At 42.7% G+C, this 22,811-nt stretch overlaps 1 protein-coding gene and 1 pseudogene across 2 annotated transcripts in view; both read left to right on the top strand.

The window, feature by feature from the left end:
• The window catches only part of LOC146856185 (coagulation factor XI-like), a 117,634-nt gene extending 98,772 nt beyond the window's left edge, over nt 1-18,862 (top strand). For both annotated transcript variants that reach the window (XM_085654238.1, XM_085654237.1), the window contains exons 7-11: nt 1,719-1,887; nt 4,283-4,386; nt 8,474-8,633; nt 14,879-14,991; nt 18,674-18,862. In XM_085654238.1, coding sequence (XP_085510364.1) covers nt 1,719-1,887; nt 4,283-4,386; nt 8,474-8,633; nt 14,879-14,975 — 530 coding nt within the window. In that variant the 3' untranslated portion in view covers nt 14,976-14,991; nt 18,674-18,862. The remainder of the gene's footprint in view (nt 1-1,718; nt 1,888-4,282; nt 4,387-8,473; nt 8,634-14,878; nt 14,992-18,673) is intronic.
• Nucleotides 2,558-3,443, top strand: LOC146856186 (large ribosomal subunit protein eL19 pseudogene; annotated as a pseudogene).
• Nucleotides 18,863-22,811: the final 3,949 nt, after the last annotated feature.

Here is a 22,811-nt window from a genome sequence, read left to right as displayed (position 1 = left end):
AATCCAATTTTGTAATTTTGGAAGATGATACAATTTGGAGTTTAGGAAATGTTTGTAAAGTGTCTAGACCATAGAATATTACTGAGAAAATGTATCTGTAGAATATTGGATATTATTTCTTAATGTGTACCTATTATATTCTTCTTGAACAAATTAGTCATTAGTTCTTTTTGTTCTTGCTTGCTTTATTACTGTTGTATTTATACATATGTTTGTTGTATTGTATAGAAGGGAGATATGTAGAGATGTCCACATTGCTTTTGTCATAGCCCTGTTACTTAGTTCCATATAGAATGGAAGTGAGGGAATGTTCTGTCAGGAACAGTTAGAAGAGAGCTATTGATGTGGAAGAAGCTGCTCTCTGCTGGGATGCTGTTTAATGAATAAAACTACAAGCAAACTACAAAGAAACCTGTGAAGGCTCTTCTTTTCAAAGAGGTTGAGGGAGGAGAATGGATGGCCAGTTGGCTGGGTTTTAAGGTTTGTCTGAGAAGGACAAATAGTGACCAAAAAGCAGCTACAGTGAGGCAGATGGAAAGAGTACTGCAAGGAATAAGGTAAGTGTATGTACTGTGGGTATCGTAGAACACACATGATTTGCGCCTGTAGGAGTAGGCCACCTACTGATAGATGGGTGGTGGACAAAAACTCAAATAGGATGACCTGGATGAGATGTGTCTTGGCTTGGAGGCATCCCCCGTAGGAGATTTAAGAATTACATTAATCACTTCAAACATAGACTAATAGTACCATAGTCATTCATCTACCTGGTTTGTCTGCTTTCAACCACCACTTGCTTTTTAAACACTTCTTCCTCTGTCTGCCCCCACTGTCTTACCCCCTGAATCTACCAGTACTGTTTCTACTTCTGCCTAACCCGCTGACCCTTTCCAAAACTCCTTTGTTTCTGTGCCTGCTTTCAGTCTTTGTTTGCCCTCAGTTGTGTTGTTGACCCAAAGTCTTTTGCTCTGCTTGCTCTCACATTATCGCTCCTCTCTCTACAGCTCTCATTGTCTCTGCCATCACTCCGTTCCTCTGCTTGCTATCACTAATCATGCTGATTTGATCTCCTGATCTTCCTCTGTCATCTCCATCTTGCACTGTTTGCCCTCTTGTCTCCATCCTATGCCACCATCAGCAGTCTCATGCCTGCCTCTGCTGCGCTTCTTGCCTTCTTCTGCCTTCATTCATATATCCTTCCCTCGTGTCTTCCTGTGCCTGCCCTCACCTCTCCTCACAGCTTCCGTCATGTCTCCCTCTGCCTACGATCATGTTTCCTCTGCCATAGTTGTGCTTTCCTCTGTCTACTCTCGTTTCATGCCTCTTTCTCTGATGCCTTTCTCTGTCTTCTCTCATGTCACGTTCCACCTCCCCACATGTCGCTTTACCAGCCCTCTCGTCTCAATCTACCTTCCCTCCTGTCACCCTCTGCTAGCTTTCGTGTCTACTTGCCTTAAGTCACCTGATGCTGAGGTGGAGACGGACCATGTAGTAGATGTTCTTTGGTTTATTTATAAAACGTCCAAAAACAGCTAAATAACCCCACTTTAGACAGGCCACAACTCACAAATCTTACTACCACCCTGCCAATGCTATCCACTTCCGACGAATTGTCACTTACAGAAGCAGCAGAGTGGAAGGTTGACAGTTTTATATTTGTGAAATGGAAGGTAGTGTTTGATTAAAATTAATTCTTCTCTTCTCCTCTCCCTACTCAGGTGATTCCGCATGTCCTGAAAATCTCATTCCCAATGTTAATTTTCCTGGCAACGACTTTGACCAGGTTCTGGCTCCTGATGCAGAGTCCTGCCAGCTCATCTGCAGCAACCATCCTCGCTGCCAGTACTTCTCATTTCTCACAGAAGTCTGGACTATTGACAACCGAAAGTAAAACATTATCTGTCTGTCTATATATAATATACAGTGGTGATCACCACTATGTAGTAATGCTAGTATTTAACTTTTGACCTTGTGGATAGATTTGCATGAAACCTGCCAATCTACTAACCATGTAAGCTGTTTCAGCACGGCACGTTTTTAATAGTTTCATCCTTCATTACCCCTGTGCATTATTCATGCTCATCTCTTAATAGTAATGGTGATCCGGTCCCTTAGAAACCAATTATTTTGAGATTCAGCTGTGCTTGATGTTTTCCCCCTTCTTATTCCTGGGATATTTTTTGGGTGATAGAAAATGTCTCAAAGCAATCTAAATGCAAAAGTCTGTTACTCTTTTAAGAACATGTTATCATTTGGTCATATTCAAACAAAACTCCTCTCTGAAGTCCAGAATGAAATACAAAATCGAAAGCAGACCTGGAAAATATGTTCAAACAAAGCCTGCTCCTTCCTCCCCATTACCACCCTCTTTTAATCTATTCTTTCTTTTTCTTGCTGTGTCTGCTTCATTCCACCTCAGGGAGCTGGAGAAAGTCACACAAGTGCATGCAATGGCCGTAGCCTTCAAAAGCTGGCCTCCAAAGCCTCCAGCTCCCAGTGGGATGCTCAGTGGGATACATGGTCGATCCGGCTGTCTGGAATCCAAGCTGAGCTCTGTTGCAGGAAGCAAAAGCTACAGCTATAAATAGACTCCATAGACTTTCATGTAGGTTTCTTTACACGTTCGCCAGATATACAAGGCACATTCACAGACACATCACCAGGAACATAGTTGTTACCTCAGCCAGTTCTCAATTTCCTTTCTTCGGCCGGGCTGCTGCCATGAGTATTCTTCAACTTCAGAAGAAGCTTGCCTCCAGCATCTTGCACTGTGGCAAGAAAGTATGGCTGGGTCCTAATGAAACAAATAAGATTGTCAATGCAATCTAACCAGCAAATCAGAAAGCTGGTGAAATATGGTCTGATTATCCACAAACCTGGACTTGTTCACTCCTGTGCCCGCTGCAGAAGGAACATGCGTGTTCTCAGAAAGAGAAGGCACATGGGCCTTAGTAACAGAGTACTGACAATGTACGTATGCCAGAAGAAGTTCTCATGGATGAGGAGAGTAAGAATCCTGTGCTGTCTTCCCTGAAGATACCGTGAGTCCCAGAAGATTGACCGACACATGTACCACAGTGTTTATCTGAAAGTCAAGGGTAATGTGTTAAAAAACAATTGCATCTAATGTAGCACATTCACAAACTGAAGGCAGACAAAGCCCCCATGCAGCTCCAGTCTCACTAGGCTGAAGTTCGCAGGTCGAACACTAAGGCTCGCAAGAGATGCAAAGAACGCCTGCAAGCAAAGAAGGAAGAGATCATAAGGACACTGTCAGAGGAGGGAGAGACCAAAAAGTAGTCAGTCCTTCCAGTGTGTAAATAGTGAGCGTCTATCGGTGCCAAAAAACATCCAATACTAATGATTCTCAACTTCCACCAATAGAACTCCTCCCAGTAGAACAATCTGTTATCACACCCAGCCTAACAATCTGTTATCACACCCAGCCTTACATGACTCTCAGATGCCCTGCATGAACTTATAGAAACACTGAAGCTATACAAGACAAAATACCACTCACTTTGCAGTTGCATTGTTGAAGCATCAACTTCAGATATGCATTAACAAACTTTATTGTTAAAATTCTTATTTCTCTTCATTCCTGCCTGCAGCTTTGAACTGCCCATATAGACCATGTTAATAATGGGTTTGAAGGCAAGCCGTTTTAGTGTCTAATATTTGCTTGTGCACTGTCCATGGGCTTGCAGTCCATTCTGGGTCTTCTATGGGGCCATCAAAGCATGGGCCATAAATGGCAAGTTAAACATGATTATTTCTGACCACCACAAAAGTACAGGCACATAGGAGCTACTGTTGGGTCCTCGGTCACTGAAATCTGTCCAATAGGAGCAAAGTAAGACGTTGGACTACGGGACAGCCTCTGTTAGGTCCCCAGACTCCAAAAGGTGCTGAAAGCCAGACCTCTCAAACTCTATGCCTCACTGAAAGGTTAGAGAGAAGCTGGGATTGGAGACAGAAACCTGGGAAAAGAGGAAGCAAGAGGAGAATCTAGTCAGAGCAGTCACAATTTAATGTAGGAGTGGAGTGGACGTTTTATACTCCATAACATCCCGGGGAGGCTTTGACAATGTCCACTTCCCTCTTCAAATGCTCTGCTGGTTCTTCTGTGGGTTGTCTACATTCATCAAAGGAGCAGCAACTGGGTCTTTTCAGATGGCTCAGTTGGTTAAACTGTGAACAAACGCACATTATGCCTATAGCCCATGATAGGGCAGATTTCAATATTTAATTTCTAATTGGTTGTTAATCTGTTTTTCATTAGGTTCTTTTGCTATCTGAAGAGCTCTCCCACGATGCAGCCATCATTCCTTCAGTTAAACAACGTCATTTCAGGCTTCTCGCTAAGAAGCTTTGGGATTAAAAGAAGTAAGTTAAATATATTCTCCTGCATGGCTTATGTTTAGGGTGGATTCTAAAACCGGCTTCACATTTGGGGTGTCTGTAAGTGCCATGGGTATGAAACATCAAATTGTATGGCAAGACAATCTGCCAGGTTCATTTATGATAAATCCTGGTTTCTCAGTGCAATGTTTATTTGTCTGCAGATGTATCTCAAGGGTAATACTATAAATCGGGAGCTACGGTTTTAGGAGAACTGTTTTGAGGAAAATATGGTCATTATGTGCAGTGTTGATCTGCCATTCTTTCTTTCACCACTTTTGTGTATTGCTGACTACGAATTTTAGTTGAGCCCATGCATTGCATGGTTGATGTACATGGATTCATGCTAACTTTTGAATGTCTTGAATCCATGACTCTCAAATGGATCCACCTCATTTATGTATTGCCAAATAAAGGATAAAAATATTGTGACCTGGTATCCTAAAAAAACACCTGACAAAACAGTAACCGTTTTGATCCTTTGTTTGATACATAACGGTGTCTTTAGGCCTGATTCACAATGGTAAACCTACACTTTTGTGTAAGTTTACGATTATTTGCTGTGAAAAAGGGATTTATGAGTAGTATCTAACAGTGCAGAGTCTCCGCACATAAATAGATAGGTCGTTTAATGTGAAGAGACTCCGCACTTGTAGAGCTACTTCTCGTAAATCCCTTTGTGAATAGCAAACAATCGTAAACTTACACAAAAGTGAAAGTTTACCTTCATAAATTAGGCCATCAATTTCTGGTTACAATTATACCCTCCGGAATCCCAAAATTAATGGTAGCTTAAGGAACCTAAAGAGCAGTGGCGGCTGCTACTTAACGGCGGGGGGGAGCTGAGTTTGGGTGGGGGGAGTTTATATATATATATATATATATATCTATATATATATATATATGGTTTTTTTTTTTTAAATCTCTTACCTGCTGCCGCCTCTTCGGCCCTTCAGTCGACTGCAGGAGCAGGAAGCACACATGCTCCCAGGCTCCCCTAGCTAATCACATGCTGTGTTACAGCAGCATTGTGATTGGTCTGAGCGCTGTGGTTCGGCGCTCGGAGAGGGACTGGAAGCCTGTGCATGTTCTCCACCTGGCTGTACAATACAGCCTGGTGGAGAACATGCAAAGTGCGCATGTCTATTTGGCCGGCCCAAGACATCCAGTCAAACCTTCATGGGCACTTAGACTGCTCACCCCCCCCCCCCCTGCATTATAGTTTTATTTTTCCTTTTTGACCTGCTCATAGAGCAGTGGGTCGATGCCCTGTCACTTTAGCAGAGAGCTGCTGCTGAGAGGCATTTGGTGAAAATCGTCTGCAAGCGAATTTTACTGAAAAAGTGAAACACTAATGATCACCCATAGAAGGGACCTTTTGCTCTCAGTTCCCGAGACCAAAAAGCCAAATTGGATCCTTTGCAGAGGCTATAGATTCTGTCTTCCTAAATTAATAGAGAACACAAATTAGTTTCAAACTTCCAGACAATAGTGTTGACTAGTTTTATAGTTGGCTTCAAAAATGTCTAGTTTTGGAACTTTGGCAAAACATTTCTTTGTTTCATTAATCATTCAGACTGTAATTTAGCTAGGAGTAGTATGCAAGATCATGCCTCTGTAAATATGATGAACACATTTGATTGCACAGAGTAGAATAGTATGCCTAAAACATTGAACATGGTATTGTCAAAATTGTGTATTGCTCACCTTAAACATACATATGACTAACGTGCACATTTCACCTCCCTCTCGAAAAAAGAAAAGCACACGCATCAATTTTACAATTGATTGCGAGGATGGCAACCTACCTAGTAGAAAAATTGAGCCAGTAGGAACCTGAAGGGAGTAGAGTAAGAGCAAAATTGGTCAGGTGTGAAATTGGAAGGAAATGGAGGTAAATAGCAAAGGTAGTCAATTGTGTGACCTATCCAGTAGATCTAACCCTCTTCCTGCCTGATACTAATACTGGGCTTTCAGCAATGAACACCAAGTGGATATTTATACTTTACTCATGAGGTGTGTACCAAAAATATGGTAATGCCAATGGTTTACCCTGATAATTTGTAAGACTAAGAAGAAAACGTTCAATTGTCACTTTGAAATTAAGATAATTCTTTGGGGTCATGGCCTACTGTGTTTCTGGAGCTGCAGACAATTGTTTTGTTGATGAAATGGATACCTCCACTTCCATCCTCACTCCGGGGGAGGTGAATACATTTAGTATAGGTTAATATATTATGTTTTTGCTCGGATAGAAGGAGTAATTAGAGGGTTTTTCTTTACAATTGCATAGGTACCAAACATAACATATCTACCTCTTCTCTGGTAGGAATTACAGCTTATTAAATGTAATTAGGAATCGCCAGTATTATCCTATAGGAGTGGGTAGGTCTCCCAGTAGTGTGAAATTAATTTTAGGTGTTTTTTACTACCAGGACATGTAAAATGTAAAAATACATGTCCAAACTTTTAATTACATAACACCATGCTGTATGAACTACCTAGGCCCTACCTTCTGTGTGGCACATCATAAAAGGGGACTTTAAGTCTTGGCAATGAGGTTTAAATGCCAAGTCGACATGGGAATGTGACACTGCATTCAGGCTGCAGTGACAGGTCTGGAAGATGTATTAAGGTGCTAATTAAGTGGGTGGCACAGTAAGTGCTGCAGGCCCACTTGTGCATTTAATTTACAGGCCCTGGGTATATCGTAATCCACGCTACAAGGGATTTATAAGTAAATTAAATATGCCAATTTGGTACATGCCAATCAAACCATGTTTAGGGAAGTGAGCTTAAGCATTGGCTTGAAGTGGCAAAGTGCACAGCCCGAAGGCCAACAATGCAAAAATTGAAGGTTGATAGTCAAAACGTTTGCAAGTGACCCTGCTGAGGGGGCCTGATCCATCAGTGCCCTTTCATAATCCATGGTGTCAGCAAATGTATATGAATTTGGGAAAATGCACAATTTGATTCTTTTCTTCCCCCCCAACATTTTCTGGGGGGGGGAGTAACCATCCTTCCCCCCCCCCCAGTTCTCCTAGAAGAGATCTGGCCCTCTTGCATGTTTCATGCAACAATTTAGTTCCAGTATTGTACTACGCCATACCACCTTCAACGATCAGCACACTAATATAGGTGTATCTAAAATAGATATTTGTGTTGGGTTATATTAATCTTTCCATTATTTTTTAACTTCCGCTATGCCAATTATTGTCAACTCATCCTGCTCAAGGTCAAGTGACTTCACATCCTTGGTAGATTTAGGGTCAAAGGTCATAGGAGATTGCTTTGATGTTGTATTTATGTCAAAGATGTATGATGTAATTTACGCTACCCCTGCAATTTTAGTGAATTGGCATCCATAAGCAGTAGGTTTGGACCATCATTTATTATAATAGTGTGCTTGAGTTTAGAGCTCTAGCAGCCCACTATCGCCCTGAGGCCTGTGATCTCACTGGAAGTCCACCGCTGAAGGAGTTTCACTTGGTCCTGCTTGCAGAGCCATAGTTGGAAGGACTGCCGGACCACAGAGGCAAACCATCACAACCCACAAGGTTGAGACCCAGTAGCCCATTCTTGCCCCATGGCCCATGAACACGGTCTGACAGTTGCACTTCTAGAACATGTCTCTAATAGCAAACGTATGTACAGGTTGCCTTCTTCATGCCAGGTGTTCAATACAAATTTCTAATTTTGTGGAAACTTAAATGATGAATAGAAAAACAAACATGTAACACTGTCTGTGCCATCAGGATCTGTAATTGGTAAAGCTGACCGGTAGATACTAATGTAGAAGAGACATTGATTTTTGCCTTTCTATTCAGAACTGAAATGTCCAGTGTTGAACCTTTCTTTAATGTATATGGACATTGGTACAATTTACTGCTCTTGTAAACGGTCCCACAAGCATCACCGCGGATAACCGAGGGGTCCTCTCAATTCAGTTTGTCAAGGAACCTTAGTAGAGGAGCTAACAGCAGAGTAAACAAGAATCCATCAGACTCCATTTGTATGCTTCTCCAGGATTGTAAGTGTGTGGTCCCTCCTTCAGCTGTCACTTTTCTTGCAGGATGCAGTGACCACACTTTTAAAGGATTGGACTTTCTAGGGAATGACCGTAGGGTGGTCAAGGCCGACTCAGACCAACAATGTCAACAGTTGTGCAATGAAGATCCTTTATGCCAGTTTTATACCTATGTGGATGGCGACTTCTCTAACATTGCCCAACGGTAAGTTTTCCTTCTTTAAGTCAAGTTTGAATAAATGTCTTATCACACTTGTATGTAACAACATGAACTAGAATGAAATGATACAAATGAATATTTTTATTGCTTCTTGAGATGAGCATCAAGGAGCTCTAGGTGACTAATGTTTTTTTTATTTTTTATTCCAATGTATTGGTACTCCAATTATCAGCGTTAGATGGCTTTTGATTCATTGTGCTATTGGTAGTGTTTCAAATAGTGCTCAGATCGCCAGTTAGCTGGTTCTGTGCACTTACAAACAGTAATGTGTTATAGGGACCAGGAGATGTGTACTTGTGGTGGGTCAGATACTTATGAGCTACTGTGACAGGAAGGTTTGGCTGCACTTCAAAGGCCTCGTGCCATTCAGAAGTCTGGGGAGTTCGCCAGGAAGTTGTTGGCAGGTACAAAGGTTCTGTTTACCACTGTAGCCTCAGTTTGTATAACATAATGATATTGCTTGACCATAGATTCCTCAATGATATTCATGGCAGCCAATGGCTTAATTAGTTTATTTACAAGTGAGTGGGCCTACCTGATTAAACCCTGGGGAGATATTGAACATCCCGGTGCACTGGGGGCAAAGTGCAGGAAACTGAACACCACTTCCTCCATTAGCCCTCAGGAAGGAAAGTGCTTGGGTTAGAAATCTGTTCCCGCTATTGAGAAAATGATGTTCCATCCACCTTAAAATGATGTCATGTTAAGTGTCTGTTTTATCAATTGGAGTCTGACTACAGCATTTTTTCTCTTTGGAGAAGATGGTATCCCACTGGTCGATCTTGCTCTGTTCGGCTGCCACGCTCCCAGAGGAGTTGGAGGAGCACCTATTCATGGAATATCTCACTGCTGAGCACCTGTGCATGGGTGGTCTGTCACTGCTGAGCACCTGTGCTATGGTGGTCTCTGTCACTGCTGAGCACCTGTGCTCTGGTGGTCTCTGTCACTGCTGAGCACCTGTGCTCTGGTGGTCTCTGTCACTGCTGAGCACCTGTGCTCTGGTGGTCTCTGTCACTGCTGAGCACCTGTGCTGTGGTGGTCTGTCACTGCTGAGCACCAGTGGTCTGTCACTGCTGAGCACCTGTGCTCGGGTGGTCTGTCACTGCTGAGCACCTGTGCATGGGTGGTCTGTCACTGCTGAGCACCTGTGCTCTGGTGGTCTGTCACTGCTGAGCACCTGTGCTCTGGTGGTCTGTCACTGCTGAGCACCTGTGCACGGGTGTTCTCTGTCACTGCTGAGCACCTGTGCACGGGTGGTCTCTGTCCCTGCTGAGCACCTGTGCACGGGTGGTCTCTGTCCCTGCTGAGCACCTGTGCACGGGTGGTCTCTGTCCCTGCTGAGCACCTGTGCACGGGTGGTCTCTGTCCCTGCTGAGCACCTGTGCACGGGTGGTCTCCGTCACTGCTGAGCTCCTTTGCATGGGTAGTCTGTCACTCCTGTGCACGGGTGGTCTGTCACTGCTGGAACTTGTCTATGCTGAACCTCTGCCACTGTTGCGCTTCTGCCCAAAGCGGATCTATGTGCCCGTCTCCAGTGTGCCTTGCTTACTGTTGTGCCCAGTCTACAATGTATTTCTATCACTTCATCTGTATACAATGCATGGCTGTCTGTGCTGGGGCAGACGTGTCTACAGAATCTGTCACCGCTACGATCCTCCCTACAGTGCCGGTCACCACTGAGGTCCTGTCTACAATGTAGCGCGGTCACTGCACAGGAGTACAATGCATGTCTGTCACCATCGACCTCCTGTCTACAGTTTCATTGTCACTGCACATGGATTCAATGTATCTGTTTTGCCACTGAGCCCCGGTCTGCAGTGCACCTCTTCCACTGCTGGGACTAATGCGCTTACAGTGTCTGTCACTGCTGAGCTCCAGTCTACGAGGCATCGCTGCTGTTGCACCCACTTACAATGTATCTCTTAGCACGGAGCTCCTCTCTACTGTGCATCTCTGCCACTGCACCTGTGTGCAGTGTATCTGCCTCTGCTGAGCTCCTCCAGCAGTGCATTTCAGTCACTGCCCCACACGTGTCTACAGTGAACCTGTTATGTCTGCGCTCCTGACTACCCCCAATCTGTCACTGCTGAGGTTACAGTCCGCAGAGTATCTGTTTCTACTCACATTTGCCTACAGTGAATCACTGGCACTGCTGAGCTCCTGTCTACAGTGCACCTGTCAGTGTATCTCGGTCACTGCACCTGTTTCCAATGTACGTCACTTTCGAGCTTCATTTCGCAGTGCACTTGTCGCTGCTGATGCACCGGTGTACAGTGCATCACTTTCAGCGCTCCAGCCTTCGGGGGATCTGTCACTAGTGCAGCCAGCCCATGGCGTATGTCTGTCACTGCACCTGTGTACAGTGTAGATCTGTCACTGCGGAAGGACCTGTCTACAATAGATTCTGTCACTGGTACACCTACCTAGAGTGAATCACTTTCACTGTTTCTATTCTGTCGTTTCATACACTGCACCATGTTCAAGCAGCGCAGCACGTTGTAAATCAGTGAAATTAGTGCTGTGTAATACGAGTTACCAGTGTGAAGTATCACAGTAGTAAAGTGACATTTCCTTCTGGGAATAGTTCTCAAAGCCTAGTTTGCTGCAAGCTTCTCTTTCAACCTGTACAATGCACTGAGGATGATAAGAGTGAGAGGAGGAAAGCTGGGTGCTGTGTGTGCATGAGCGTGCTGTGCCTCCAGCCCCGCCTTCGCCCAACCAGGTTAGTCTGAAGTTTCTAGAGTGTTCTATGGCTAAGGGGTCGTTTACTGCTGGTGGGAAAGCAAGTAACACCCCTCCCCAGCTAAAACCAGAGCCAAAACTCAATAAAAAAACGTGAGCAAATGGAATTTGAACCATCTTTTTATGACCAGTTAAATCGTGTAATAATGAAGTAGATCATAATACATTACAAAAAAAATCCCCTTATGTATTTATATTAAAAATAGAATGCTGGATATCAAGTACATAAATAAACCATCTGGAAAAATACAAAATAAACAAATTCAGAAAAAATAAATCACGTAAACAAATAATAATTTTAAAAAAGCATAGTTGGTTGATTGCACCTGATTTATTGTGTGTGTGAGATAGATATATTGGGTTGACATCTCCAGAAATATTTATTTATATTGAATTGTTCTCATATAATAGCTGTTTGTCATGTTTATTTTTTGTTTCATAAAAGAACGAAGTTGCATCTAGTAAATATCCACATGAACTTGACAGATAAAAGAATGTTCACAAGTTGTGTAGGGTATTAATGTTATGTACAACAACAAAAATACACTCCCCTGAAAATATGAGAACTGTAGTAATTGCACATGCGCACAGCTATCAACTTCTTTTGTAAGCAATATTTTTTTTTATATGCGCTGTGCATGCACACAGCAAACTGGGAGGTTCCTGGGCACCCTTTTCAGAGGTGTGTGGTTAGTGCGATGTTGGATGTAGAGTGTGGGATATGTTGGTTACGTTGCGGCGCATATGCGTGAAATGTTGGGAGTCGTCACAGCTGGGCATACTTATTAGTTTGAATTCATCATAGTTAATAACTTGTGTCTATATTGATGGGAGATGCCAGGTTTTTATTGCTTCTGGAATTGGAGGTGGCCTGCCCCTCATGACGGAGAGACTCACAGGAAGATAAAATATTTTTCTGGTTTTAGTTGCATGTAAAAACCAGAAACGGCAGATAAGTGGACTCCCGACATATGAGAGTGGACAATATTGTGTATTGCCACCTACAGAGCTGGGAAAAATAGTGCTTCCACTAAACTATAAAAAAGCGATTAGTATTTACTTCAGATGAATGACCATTGTCTAACATTGGTAAAACCAATAGGCCAGACTTTGGCCGCCAGCCTTCTGGCAATTCTTGTTTTGTTATGGTTTTTGCAAAACTTTGTTTTGGAATATGCCTAGCTCTTGTCAATGTTTATAATAATTTGCGACTGGCACAAATTTTTGGGTCTCAAACACAAATTATCATAGTACTATCTGGCACTGAAGGGAACTACTTATGTTAATTAGTCTGGTATTGGCTGAAGGAAGACATCAAGAAAGAACCAGGTCAAGAAAGAGGAAAGAAAGCAAGAGGGAGAGAAAGAGGGCAAGACGGCAAGAGAATGAGGGCAATTGGTTAAAAGAGGATAAGATGGCAGGAAAGGAAGAAAGGAAGAAGGCAAGAGGGAAAGGGGGTGAGAGGGGAAAAGGGGCTAAGAAGAAATTATGATGGCTAAAAAGAAAGAAGCAAGATGGCAAGAAAGAGTTGGGGAAGGAAGGCAACTAATGTGCAAGAAGGAAGGCAAGAAATAATGGAAAAAACAAGGAAATATGGAATGATAGAGGAAAGGAAAGAAATGGAAGGTATGAGCAGGAAAGAATAGAAACAAGATGGAAAGACGGAAAGAGGAGAGTAAGCAAGTAAGAGGGCAAGTAAGAGAAGGCAAGAGAAGGAAAACAGAAAAGAGGGCAAGAAAAGTTAAGCAGGAAAGAAAGGAGGAAACAGAGGGGAGTAAAGGTATAGAGAGAAAGCAGAAGGAAAGAGTGTTTAGGAAAGTAAAAGAAGGAAAGGGCAAGAAAGAAGGCAAAAAAGAATAGGAAAGAAGGAAGGCAAGAGGGAAAGAGGAGGAATGGAAGAGAAGGAAAAAGGGGAAGGGGAACAAAGAGGGAAGTTAAGAGTGGAGGAAAGACTGCAAAGTGGGAAAAGAAGCGAAAGAAGTTGAGAAAAAGGCAAAAATGAAAGGCAAAACCAGGGAAGAGGGGAAGAGCAAAGGAAAGAGGAGAGAAGGAAATAAAGACAGAATGAAAGGCCTGAAAGAAGGCAAGAATGAGAAGGAAAGAAAGCAGTAAAGAAAGAAGGCAAGAGTGAAATGGCTAGAGCGGGAAAGGAAAGAAGGAAATAAGAGAAGAAAGAAAAAGAAGGAAGGGAAGGAAATAAATAAAAGAGGTTCCAATATACAAAAACTACTGAACAGTTTCAAATGAGCATAATCTGGTATGCTGTGAAACAGTAGCAGTCAAATACAAACCACTCCCAAAGGAATTTACAACCGCATTGGCAGGAGATGGGATCTGATCAAACTGGAAAGGTCACCAGAAGCATCCTGCTATCACATCAAGTTCTAAATACAAAGGCAGCACTAAAATTATAAGGTAAAAACAAAAGCACTGGCCCTGAAGGGGACTAGCTTGTGTGCGGATGTGCTACTTGGAAGGGCAAAATGCAGTCACTCCAAGTTAAGTGAACCTGTGGTTTAAGTAGGCTGACCCGCTGCCGCATGCTAAATATAGTGGGAAGAAGCAAAAATGTAAATGACATGACTGACCAATGGATGAAGATTGGTGACTAAAAGCACCAACATGTATGTATTGTATACATATTTAAAAACAATCAAAAGGTCTTGGCTAACGCCAGACCTAAAAATAGGATCAAGCATAAATCAGCTCCTGTCATGAAACAAAGCATGCAAATTGAACCCAAGCAGCCTTTCAAAGGGAAAATACCACATAATTATCCCCTTTCAAAAGATTGTCACCTTAAATTTGTCAGTGTCTAATTGTCTTCTCCTTGTGATTCATGATGCCAGCAACACATTAAAACTTCCAAAGAAGGAAATCGCACCTCCTGCTGGATGAGAAACCAAGCTTCACGGAGAAATCTGATCGAAGTAGCAATAGTCAATTGCCTTTTATCTTTAAAATAATTTACTTGAGGTCTGATTAAAAATTTGAAAATTATGCTTATTTTCTACCAGTTCGCAAAAAGATGGTTTGCAACATTACATTTTTCAATATCAGTTTATCAACATTTATATTTGGGCATTTATGCGTTTTGCATATTAGTTGTGTCTTTTATGACCAAGTGGAAGCTCAAACGTCAGTAAGTCCTAAATCAGCGCAAGTCCTAAAATGAACACAAATACTCTGCGCGCCTGTTACAGCAATAACACCAGTAAATAACACCACCAAGGCCTCCTTTCACCCAATGAATTGAGTACGAATGTTTGTTCCTGTTTTAGCTGTTGTAATTATTTTGCGTTGTGTGCAAATAGAGCAACCTAGTTGTCAAATAATGAAGTTCTACATTTGCAAATATGGCAAATTTTCTGCTAAAACCTGATGACAATCCAGTGTAAAACAATTTTAGAGCCCGTTTTAGCTTCTGCTCCAAAATGCACATTATTAAGTTTTAAATCTAATAAACGTGTTTTTTTTTCCCACCGCAGGAGGGACTGTTACATGAAGAGCGTGATTGCGCTCCCGAAGCTTTCTCAGATAAATGACCAAGTAGGCTTAGTGTCTGGATTTCCGAGAACACCATAGAAGGATTCCATCACAGGTAAACCAGAAATGACATGGTATGACATGACAAGCTTTGGCCATATGGATGTTAACTCACTTTCTATGGTTCTGGCCTAAAGGGCCAAGGCCACTTTCAGGTAGCCTGGGTTATCTGTCATGAGATTTATTTTATTTCTTTTTTTTTTATTGTTTATAATGTCGTTCTACCTGTAAATTGGCTAGTAGAGGGCTCCGACCAATTTACAAATATCCCACAAGTTAACACATTGTAGGGAAGAAAGAGAATTAAATAGTTGACAGAACAAATGTCAGTACAGTAGGAAAGGAGAGACCACAGATTAGGAAAAGCAACAGGTGGCAGTGAGGGGCAGGAGGAAATATTAATTAATGAGGGAATGGAGACAGGGTAGACAACCGGTGAGGTCAGTGGGAGCAAAACAGTTCCACAATTGGGCAACGGGTGATCAGGTGGGTTTTCAGTTTTTTCCTGAAATGAAGATCTAAATGTAATGTGCGGAGACCCGAGGTACAGCTGGATGAAGGGGTCTCTTTCCCTGAAAGCAGACCTGGGCCCCAAAAGCCAGGCAACCATATGGCTGTGGACATAAAACCTGGTTTAAATGAGACGAAGGAAAAAACTGAACATCAAAACAGGGCATTGCAGAGGGAGGAATGGAGGTCTAGAGATAAGTTTGTAATCAAATAGAGATAAATAAGTGCATATAAACTATCAGTCAACAGTTCAAGAGCAATACTTTTAATTTAGGCTACTAATGAAAGAAAATCATTAAAAAAAACTCTTTATAAACGGACCATAGTAGCAATGCAGGCAGAATTCAATTCATGTAACATTTGAATGACATTTCACTCCGCAGAAGACGGAGATATATTTTACGTATTTGAAAACACTTTGGACCAATATGGATATGACATGGTTCATTAAGGGTCATCCACGTGCACTTGCAGACCTCTTCTATCGGACGCCTAGTGCTTCTCTTTAAATGAACTTCTAGGCACACACCCAAAATCACCAAGAGATGGGTCAGGAACATACATTAATCAGTAGGACACCACATTACTGAATTCTCCCAGGCTAACGTGATACTACAAAGTTTTCACTTTCATGTGAGTCAAATCATTTGCAGCGAAGGTCCTTCCAACAACCTCTCCTCCTGGGGAATAACTGGCACCTTAGGAGCTGCTATTGCACGTTTTACCAAAGACCTTTCCACTTCTGGGTAAGTTAAAATAAAAAATAAAAAATACTAACTCGAGAATGAACTGCATCTCCCTTTTCAGTTACTTTAACATAAAGTAGTCATTGGATGTGACCAGAACATGAAACACTGGCTAAAATGAAAAAAAGGTTTCAAAAGACAATGATAAGAAAAAATAAAAACATCACTATGGGAAGCTGCAGGCTGAAGAATGGAGATCTCGAGGCCCCCATATAAGCCCCTACCCTATAGGTAGACCAACTAGGAGCTGAGTAATACAAGAGCGCGAGGAGAAGAGAAATATGGCTCCAGAGAATATACATCACAAATGTTTTCTGGTGTAGTTGTGTAGGATAGTGGGCATCAGATATCAAGCCTTATACTTGCTAGTGAGTGCAAAATCTGAGCAATCTGCCAGCCATGGAAGCCCATCAGTGAGTCACTTGTCCCCTCCCCAAGTCACCACAGCTCAACGCTCAAAGTGAGACTGCACAAGACTAAAGATTCAGCCTGTGCCAACAGGCCCTCGAGGAGGCCTAGCAGACTTCTAGCATATATACCATCCATAGCAGTCCAACGAGCCATTCCGCCACATTTGAAAAAGCAGATTGTGATGGGAAAAGGTCAACCTTGAGTGACCAGATAAGAGCCCGTTGCTGGGTGTTTTGCATAGATGGATGCAAGCTCAGAACAGATGACTTGGGGTAGCATGCATGGAACAGATGACAGCATGCATGGGATGACGACAAACACTTCTGCAAGCCGCTTGTCCCTTTCCTCAAGGCCCCAGAGCAGTCCAAGTGAGACTTCTGGAGGCTAAAGAGCAAGTGTATGAAGACAGGAGTCGGAGGAGGCCTGGCACACTTCCAGCAGGTGGACAAGCCTTAGGGGCCAAAAGATCCATGCCTCAAAATGTGAGAGGGTTGAACAGGGAACAGGTCACCACTGAGTGACAGGAGATTACCTATACCAGGATGTGTATCTGTTTCTAGGTAAGGATGTGAGTTCAGAACAGGTTGGCCACAGATTATCACAATACGACCTAGAAGGAGTTCTAGGGTCGTGGGAATAGACCTTATTAATGTCATTGCAGAGAGCTTTACCCCAATTTTAGTGTAGGTTTTGAAAATCACTGTTGATTCCACTGCCCAGTTTTGAAGCAGAGATCTGCTTCAACCTGGCCTTTACCTTCTCTGATGTTTTTCTTCTACAATGAAATGTGAAAACTGATAGTACTTAACAATATAATAAGAAGAAATAAGGAGCCCAGCGTCTTGAACCAGGATTGTGAAATCAATCAGTTTAAAATTCAACACATTTCTCAGTGTTTGCCTCTGCGGTACATGGTGAGGGGAATGAGTGACACCACTTCCACCCCCCCTCTCTTGTCCTCTGTCTTGCCCACTCATCACCCACACCCCTGTTTGTCAGGTATGTCCAGTGACCCTTGTTTAGGCATCATGGACACCACCACAAAGGTCTTTATTTTCACTTAACACTTTAAATTATTTCTCTTATGATTTATGGCTGTAGCTTCTGGTTTGAAAATTTAGTTTTTATATAAAATGTGAGCTATCATTTCTCTTTATGAATGAAAAGTGGGAAAGTGTTTTTTGAACAAATGTCGAATTGTTTACACATGTGAACAGTCATTCTTTTCTATACTGCCACATGCATGCAATTGAATATAATTAAAAAAAATATTTTCTTAACGCATTGTTGAAGGCAACGCCCCTGTCAATCTAAATTGTTTTCATGCGAACTTTTATCTGAGACCAGATAGTTTACTTTGGTGTGCATAGAGCCTTAAATCAAAATTAATAGTCTCCTTCAATTTGAAACTTTACAAATATAACATTTAAAATAAAAAATGTAACCACAGCCCTCCCCGCACGACTTCTTCAATGATCTAGATTTCCAAGAGGGTCCTGCATACTGAGTAAAAGTATAATTCATTACCCTATTTAAAGTAAAAGGCCAGTGCAAGCTTCCCCCTTTATCTGCCCCCATTCATCGCTAAGCAGCCAATCAGTGCCAATTGGTAAATAATGGTGGCCAATTGTCCAGTGTGATTGTCACTCAAAACCAGTATTGAGTTGGTTGGACCAGCAGCCCGAGCACTAGTCTAGTAGTTGTCTTCGTCAGCTTGGTCGGCGCTTTCCACCCGAGTCCTGCATAATACTAGCCGCCATAGACCTAACTAGTGCCAGGTTTTCAGAGTTTCCACTGGCTGTGAATCTGAGCTCCGTTAATATTTTGTATATGTAGATGCATGTTATGCAGATCTTCTGAAAACTGGGCTTGGATCTGGCCTTCGTTAGGCATCTGTGGTTAAGACGTTGTGCATATTTGGCTGGCACAGCTTTCAAATCCACATTCCTCAGTGAATAACCCATCTTATCTGACTTAATTAAATGGTGACCAGGTTTCTGAGCTGACGTTCTTTTGAGAATTACATATGTCTTCAACACACAAAGCTGACTTGTTATCTTCATTTGACAGGTTGATTAACCCCATCCCTGAGAGCTCCTGCTGGGCTCAGGAGAAAAGGCTGCTGATTGTTCCAGCCAATAACGTGATCACACTCCACATCTGATATTCTGAGGTCTTCTGGGTGCCGATTGGTGAATCCTTTTTCTGTAGAAATCAATACTTTTTACATAAAAAAAAATAAACCCAGTAAAATGCAAATCTTTGAATTGGCTGGTCTTTTTTTATAATTTATTTGATTCTTGTATATGTTTAGTTTGTCTGTAAAGCATGAGTTGCAGAGCCTGATTACTTCTAGGTACTATTGGATTAGTAGAGTGCACTGGTTTAAATAGTTTTACTCTATAGACATCTTTTGGATTCACATACTGTGCATATTCCGCCATCTAGTGGTTGGAGTCGGAAAGTGCTTTACTTTTTTTTTTTTCTTGGATGGTTGCCTGGTTCCCACGGTCAGGCTACAACCCCCACCTCCACCCTGTGTGTGTGTAAGCTCTGAGATTTTTTTTTTTCCGCCATGGAGATGGGAGGTGCACCGAAGACGTCTGGGGAAAACGCAGTAGCAGGCGCTGGCAAGAAGGAAAACCCACCAGAAACTCCGGAGAGAGGTGGTACCTTGGTAGGTTGCATGAGGGAAGAAATCTTCGAGCAAAAAAGCCCTTTTCGGCACTGCTCACTTGGTTCCTCATGCACCGCAGCAAGTAAATTTTTCCCAGGCAGAACACAGCCTCCAGGTATTTAGGGGGGGTTTCCTCTGAGGAGCCGAGGCTTCATCAGAAACAAGTTAAGAATTTGCTCCTTCATATTTAATATATGAGCGAAGCACAGATGAATTGCCCCATGTGCTAGCAAGAAAACTTGAAATAAAATAGCCCTGCCGCTTTTTAGGTCTCGCCTTGCTATCGCGTAAGCGATAGCAAGGCGAGACTATTGTAAGGGGGTTTTAAAAGTGCTCCCAAAAAGCGGATTGCATGGCTAGCACGCGCACAATCACACGCATCGTGCCACCATGCAATCCGTTTGGCATCGCACTTCAAAGGGTCCGCTCCCCCGCCTGGAATGCGCTCCCCCGCCAAGCGCGCGCGCCACGCTCCGCCGGGCTTGTTTAATTTAACTACTTAATTCCATTGACAAACATAGCTCTCAAATTTTCCTGGCCCATGTGTGAGCAGCACAGCAAGGCCCGGATTTTGCTTTGCATTTTTAAAATTTTTTATAAAGCGCGAACTCGACCCAGAGGTATTGGAACGCTTTACACAAGCACCATTTGCATGACACGAATTCACATTTTTATAGGCACTGGGAGATTAAATGATTTGCCCAGAATGCTCGAACATGGTTCCACATTTCAAAAGTCGGCAGCTCCGGTCCTAACGCCACATCCTCTCCCGAGAGATCTGCATTCTGGGGGGGTAGTCCTGTTATTCCATTGTAAAAGCAGGACGACTCCCAGAATACAAAGTAACATACCAGGCTTGCCTGAGGTACTCATGCATTGACATGGGAAACATGAGAGTTCTGCAAATTCTCTTAATACCGGGCCATCAATTTTGCATCTTTCGCCACTTTGACACTTTCCAAAAAGGGTTTTTTGGATCAAATGATCAGCTTTTTATGAAACACGTATCCTCCTCTCAAACTCTAAGCATTCTAAATTTTAGAAAGACACGAGGAACGATCTCGAGACATTTGCTCAGGATCACACTATTTGACAGAATTCAGCAAATCCCCTTGCTCCTTCTTATGCTAATTCTAAAGCCAGCATTTTCTCTCCGCAGCTGCCCTTTCTGGATATCTGGCTTGTTTTCTGCATTGATTATTGCTGCACGCAGAGCTGTGTGCACGGATGAAAAATACTTCTAAGACCTAAACAAACACGTCCTGCCTCGACTGCCTAACTAGAGGCCCAGAGGGGAAAAGACGCTTTGGGAACAGTCCGTAATACTCTGTAAATGGACTTCTGTTGAACTAATTTCCCTTTACCTTATGAGCGAAAGGAGAAGCCCGCCTTGGCAGACCGCCCATAAGTAGAAAATAGATCTCACAAACAGACAAAAGCTATGCTTGACACCATAAGAGAGTCCAAGCTTCTTAACCAACTGTTGCATTCTGGTACTTGTAGTTTCAGTTTTACCATGGGATCAAAATTCTCACTTTGCAAAGTCGGCCAAAGAAGCCGTTGCCGTTGCCAGAGACAAGCCTGTTGTGTGGCTTGAGCACTGGCTTGTTTTTTTTTGGTAGGCAGGAGAGATTAAGTGAATTACCCAGAATCACAGGATTTGGATGCGACCCCGAGGCTCGAACCTTGGTTTCCAGCACCAAAGTTGGCAGCTTTAGCCGTCAGACCACATCTCTCCCTCTTTACCATTGCCTGAATCTATTTAATAATATTTTCAATTTTAATTCTAAATACCTGCACATGGACAAATGGTAACTGGTCACAGTTTAAGATAGACCTGTCAATTCCTTTTAGTGTACAAATGTTATTGCATCGTAGTCTTTCTATTATATCAGTAGCCATGCAGCCAGTGGTGCTGACGAAGGGTGTGGAGTTGGGGGTGCACTCAGCGATATCCCCGATTATCTTTAATTAACCTTCTTTTCTTTTGTAACTTTTGAAACTATCTTAATGTGTAGCTCAGTGAATAGTGGTGATGTTTTTTTTTTTGCATATCTATATAGCGCAAACTCGACCCGAAGTTATTGGAGCGCTTTACACGCGCACCGTATTTACATTACACATTCAGGCGCGGGGAGATTAAGTGATTTGTCCAGGATCACAGGATGTGGACGCGACCCCGAGGCTCGAACCCTGGTTTCCAGCACCAAAGTCGGCAGTCTAGCGGACGCACCACATCCCCTCCCAGGTGCTTGACACAAGGCGCTTAATAGATGGAAAGCTACAGTTTTTATCAGATAAGATCGTAAAGTGCTAGCCCAATAAAAATAAATAATTTAAAAAAACGTACGAGACTTCAAAGTCATATTCATGTTCACCCAAAATAGTTGCACTTCTTAAACCCTCCCCCTCCCGCCCTGTGGCTATCAAAGACCCCATGTGTGTGGAAACTTCTAGCTTACCCTCCAATGGGAAATGTGCCCCCCCCCTTCAACCCCACCCCCCTCTTCAACCCCACCCCCCTCAACATCCTTGCCAAGGGGGACAGGAACAAATGGCAGGGTTTAGAAACAGAAGTATATGGCTTTACTGCCCTAGAAGGCACGCTGGTCAAAGGTTCACTGGAGGCCAATGACAACGAGGGGGGTCGCGGGAAGGATTGGGGGGGGGGGTGATGCTGAGCAGTTCTTTTAGCAGATACATCATCTGCAGATTCGCGCACACAAATAAAACAAGCATTTGCAATGCAATAGGTCTCGCAGTTACACGAGTTAAAGCTATTGGCATTGTAAATGACAATGCCAATAGGCATTGTTATTTGCAATGTCAATAGCTCAAACTCGCGTAAATGTGAGACCTAAGGCATTGCAAATGCTTGTTTCATTACAAGGTTGGAAGAATCCAACACAACTACCATGCAGCGCCTAAGGCAATTTGTCAATGTGATGTTCATACATTACGTGTGCGTTCTTTAAGTTATTTTAAACGTATTTTCAACGTTTTGTACTAAGTTAAATACGCACAAAACCTCTACCATGCTGCACCTCTGACAATGTATCCATGTACTGTTTATACACTACTTGTGTGTGTTTTTCAGTTATTCCAAACCTACTTTCATAGTTGTTGTACGTTTGAAACGCACAACAGTGGCTCTTCCAAAAAGCACAGCGCACAACAATTCTAGGAACGAATTATTCCTGAATCTTTTCCGTTTCTAACCTGGCTAGGGCTCAAATTTGTGCGCTAGGCTTACAGGGGGTAAACGAAACACAAACTGTTTTTCCTTTACTTGAGACTGGATTTAAGAGATGTTGAACAATATTCAGGCCTACACGGGAGGGTTAACCCCCAAAAATATTTTCTCATATCAACATAGGAAACATGCAATAAGCCATCAGATATTATTCGGATTCACGGCAGAACAAACCCTGTGTTCATCGCAAACAGTAAATATCTGGGCCCAACCCTGCTAACGCGGCACCAGATTCAGCACAGGTATGCATAGGGTTTCTAGGCAAACGGATGGAAGGG

This window comes from Triturus cristatus, chromosome 4_1 (assembly GCF_964204655.1).
Source record: "Triturus cristatus chromosome 4_1, aTriCri1.1, whole genome shotgun sequence".
In the NCBI taxonomy this organism is placed as follows: Eukaryota; Metazoa; Chordata; class Amphibia; order Caudata; family Salamandridae; genus Triturus; species Triturus cristatus.
Note: the sequence above shows the minus strand (reverse complement) of the source record. Positions and strands in the feature narration are given on the sequence as shown.